We start from the raw sequence: 3,897 nt of genomic DNA on the forward strand, positions 1-3,897 counted from the left end.
AGCCGCGGTTGTCACACAGGCAAACATACAGGGGTCTAAGAGGTGGGAAGAAGACAGTCTGGGAGGGGCCTTGAGTTGTGGGAGCCGCGGAGCTTCCTGGCTGCCTCCCGTACGGCCCTCAGCAGGTGCGATGAAGCCTCCACCACGACATCTCCAACGGGGTCAGACTAACGGAGCCCCAGGGAAAAGCCTATTCCCACTGAGAAAGGTGAGACCAGATGACTTTTGGGAAATACTCTCTTCTGCTCTGGCCAGGCACCAATGGAAAAACCGCATGCCAGCTTTGTGGGCTCACAGGCCACGATACCACTCCACCCGACCCCGTCCAGCTCCTCACCTCCAAGCTCTCTAGTCCCCTGCCGGGTGGTATTGGGAGAAGAAACAGGACAGTTTTATTTTAAAATTTGGGAGGGTAAAGGGACCTCAGGAGAAGTAAGTCTCTGCGTTTCACTCCAGGTGGTGAAATATCAGTCCAGGTGGATGGTGATGTGCACCAGGGCCCATCACCAAGAAATCGACAACTCGCTGTGCTGAAAATCCCTGTCAACACATCAAGAGGGAATTAAAAAAAAAAAAAAAAAAGCGCTCAAACACCGACAAGAAAGGGAGAGAGGAGGAACAGGAAACCAAGTAACAAGGAGCAGAGTTAAGATGGAACACACTGCTTTAAACGTAAACCATCCAAACACACCATCTGAAAGGCAGAGATTGGACTTAACAAGTGACCCGACTACCCGCTGTCTTCACAGGCACTGTGTGCTCCCTTTAAATATAAGAACTTTGGCAGCAAAAATGTAGGAACAGATTGTATACCATGCAAATATTAAATACACACACGTGTTGAAAAGTGGGTATATTTCACGCAGGCTGAAATTTCATGTAGTCCTGCCTTTAAGACTTTTTCCTCCCTCTGCCCCTCTTCCCTTCTCCCTGCATCCTGCCTCATTCTCTCCTTCCTCCACCGACCCACGGCGTCTACCCTTCTATTCTTTCCTCCAGGTGCTTACAACCCTATAAACCACATGTTCACTTACATAAAACATTCAGAGATATGCGTGGGAAAGTGCCATTGCTGTCTTTACCAGAAAAAAAAAAAAAAGGAGAGCATTTTATAAACACTCCTCTGCATTTTGTTCCTCTCCCAATATCATTTTGGGAGAATTCCACCCAATCGATGTGGAAAAATTCCCTTTAGGCATAGTTTATCCAACCATTGCTTTATTGATGGCTCTTAGCTTTGCACCCAGTATTTTACTCCCAAGCAATGCTAGCAACATCCCTGCAAGTAGACACAAGCAGAAACATCACGATAATCAAGTAGGGGTGTTGACGCTTGCGTGTCCCCTTGGGGCAGGGGCCCTAGACTGTCTGCCCCACACCGTCTCCACGTACAAGGGCTCCAGCTGCAACAGATGCCCGGCCTCGTATGGGCAGTGCCTGCTGGCCCCCGGGGCAGGGCTGCACTCACGCTCATCCCTGTCCTCAGCCGGGGCTGACCGTCTCAGACCATCTGAGACCCACATCTGAAATGCAGATTCCAGGGCCCTGCCGACTCGAACTCCGGCATGGGGCCCGGGCCGCTGCCTTCAGTACAAACTCTGCGGACGGATTCAACCTCAACCCATAACCCGGGGCTTTCTCGGGAGAAGGGGTTGGGGGAGAGCCACTTGATAGATTCGCCACCAGGGCCACAAATGGCTCTAGAATAAACGGCCCGACGTGTCCAGAGGCTGCACTGTTTTGTCTTTTATTGAACATCCTGCTGGTGCCGAGGGGAGAGCTCACTGCCCCCGCCCGACCCCTGCCCACGGCCCCTCAGAAGCACCGTCTTTGAACCACGGCTCTCCCAAACTCCTTGAAATCTGCGGAGGTGACCCACATCTGCTTGAAGCTGCTCAGGGAGGTGACGATGGAGGCCCCGATCCATGTGGAGAACCACCTGTCCGGGGGGGCCGTGATCTTGATGGCGGTCCCTTTGGAGGCCAGCTGCTCCAGCTCCCTCAGGAGGCGGTCATCGAGGCCCTGGAACAGGGTGGTGCCCCCCGACAGAACGATCTCCCCGAACAGCGTCTTCTGGATGTCGGTGTCACACTTGGCAATGCTGCAGGAGACCATTTTCGAGAGGCCCGGGCTGTGGACCCCCAGCTGGTCGGGCGCGAACAGGGCCTCGGGCGCCTGGTGCAGCTGGTCCCCGATGTGGATGATGTTCCCGTCTGGCAGCTTGTACTCCCTCTGGGTCTCCTCGGGCCTCCGGGAGAGCTCCTTCTCGGGCTCCAGGGCCACGTAGCACAGCTTCTCCTTGATGTCGTCTACCAGGGCCTTGTCCAGCGCGCACGGGAAGGCCCGCCCGCTGGCCAGCAGCAGCCGGCTGAGGTGCTCCGTGACGTCCCTCCCTGCCACGTAGAGCTTGGTGACCGCGTGGGGCAAGGAGTACCCCTCGAAGATGGGCACGGTGCAGGTGACCCCATCCCCGCTGTCCACCACCAGGCCCGTGACGCAGGCTGAGGCGTAGAGGGCCAGCACGGCCTGGTCCGACAGGTAGAAGGCGGGCACGTTGAACTTCTCGAACATCACCTCCGCCATCTTCTCCCGGGCCTCCCTGGGGTTCAGGGAGGGCTCGGTCATGAGCACGGGCCGGTCGCTGGCCTTCACGCCCAGCTCCCACTCAAACAGATGCTTGCAGAGGGTCTCCACGTCCTCCCAGCTGGTGACCAGGCCCCGCTCGATGGGGTAACGCAGGTGTAGGGCCTCCTGCCTGTGCAGGGCCTCCTCCCCCACAAAGTACCTCTTCTGAGTGGCCCCTGCCGAGGGCATCTTGAACTTGAGGTGCCCCACGATGGAGCTGATGATGTGGCGGGGCCCGATCTCTCCGGACAGGCCGGCCTTGCAGAGCCCGGAGCCATTGTCGAAAATCACAGCTGGAGAATCCAGCACGTGTGGGTTAAACATGACTGCGCATCCTTCTCCGGGCCGCGCCTAAACAAAGACAGAACTCTCCGGAGCTACTTTGTGACGCGAGAGGCCGCTCTGGAAGTTCTGGGGGCGCGGGGTTCCGCAGCTCCCGGGAGGTGCTAGCAGGTGGCCCCAGAGCCCTCCATCCTCCCCGCACATCTGCTCTGCTCTCGGACGGTCCGGGGCCCGCAGCCTCCGGGGCGACGGTCCCACGTGTAACAATTGAGCCAAGGCAGCAATTGTCCTCAGCCGGCCGCATAGGGCCTTTAGGGAGTGGAGGCTCGGCGTCCCCAGCGCTCCCTCCCTGGTTGAGACCCCAACAGTCGCAGGGAAAGCCAGACCCACAGGCAGCGTTGAGAGGCCTGTTCCAAGGCCCAGCCTTGGAATCGCGCAAAGCGGCCCAGCCTGGGTCCACCCAGGGGACCGACCGGTGCCTCTGGCCCAACGAGCTGGCATTCATGGGGTGGCAAAAACACACTTCCCTTTGCATGGGTCCAGGTTGGAGGGCCAGTGCCCAGAGCCCATCACCACAGGAACTTAGAATGTGCAGACTCCTCCAGGAAGGCCTCAGGGACTTGACTTCCCTTCATCCCGTGAGCCCTGGCTCTCTAGCCCATAGAATAGGGGCTAAGCAGAGCTGTCCGGGCCTGCTGGCTGCCTCTCCAGGCGTGCCTGTGCCCGCTCTGGCTCGAGGTCAGGGCCCCTCATTGCTCTGTAGCCCTGAAGGCACAGGCATGGAGCAGTGGGGTTGGGGCACAACCTCTGAGGACGGGGCTTGAGGTTTCCAGAGTTGGGGACACCCCTGTCTCCAGACCGTCTCACAGCTGGCCATGCCCACTGAAGCATGTTCAGAAATGACCAGGTCACCACATCTGAGGCGGGCGGCAAGGCTGGACGGTGGCCAGGCCACGTGGGATCCCACGTGGGGGGCGTGGGATTACCTGA

At 58.3% G+C, this 3,897-nt stretch overlaps 1 protein-coding gene across 1 annotated transcript; it reads right to left on the minus strand.

The window, feature by feature from the left end:
* Positions 1–1,731: 1,731 nt before the first annotated feature.
* Positions 1,732–3,131, minus strand: ACTRT2 (actin related protein T2). The gene has a single exon (XM_077763759.1). It carries the CDS (start codon positions 2,947–2,949, stop codon positions 1,816–1,818), a length of 1,134 nt encoding a protein of 377 aa, XP_077619885.1. The 5' UTR covers positions 2,950–3,131; the 3' UTR covers positions 1,732–1,815.
* Positions 3,132–3,897: the final 766 nt, after the last annotated feature.

This window comes from Crocuta crocuta, unplaced genomic scaffold, assembly GCF_008692635.1.
Source record: "Crocuta crocuta isolate KB4526 unplaced genomic scaffold, BGI_CrCroc_1.0 scaffold13, whole genome shotgun sequence".
Classification (NCBI taxonomy): domain Eukaryota; kingdom Metazoa; phylum Chordata; class Mammalia; order Carnivora; family Hyaenidae; genus Crocuta; species Crocuta crocuta.

Bases quoted from the DNA above. Each gene is read 5' to 3' on its own strand.
- ACTRT2 (XM_077763759.1), bottom strand. From the start codon at position 2,949: ATGTTTAACCCACACGTGCTGGATTCTCCAGCTGTGATTTTCGACAAT.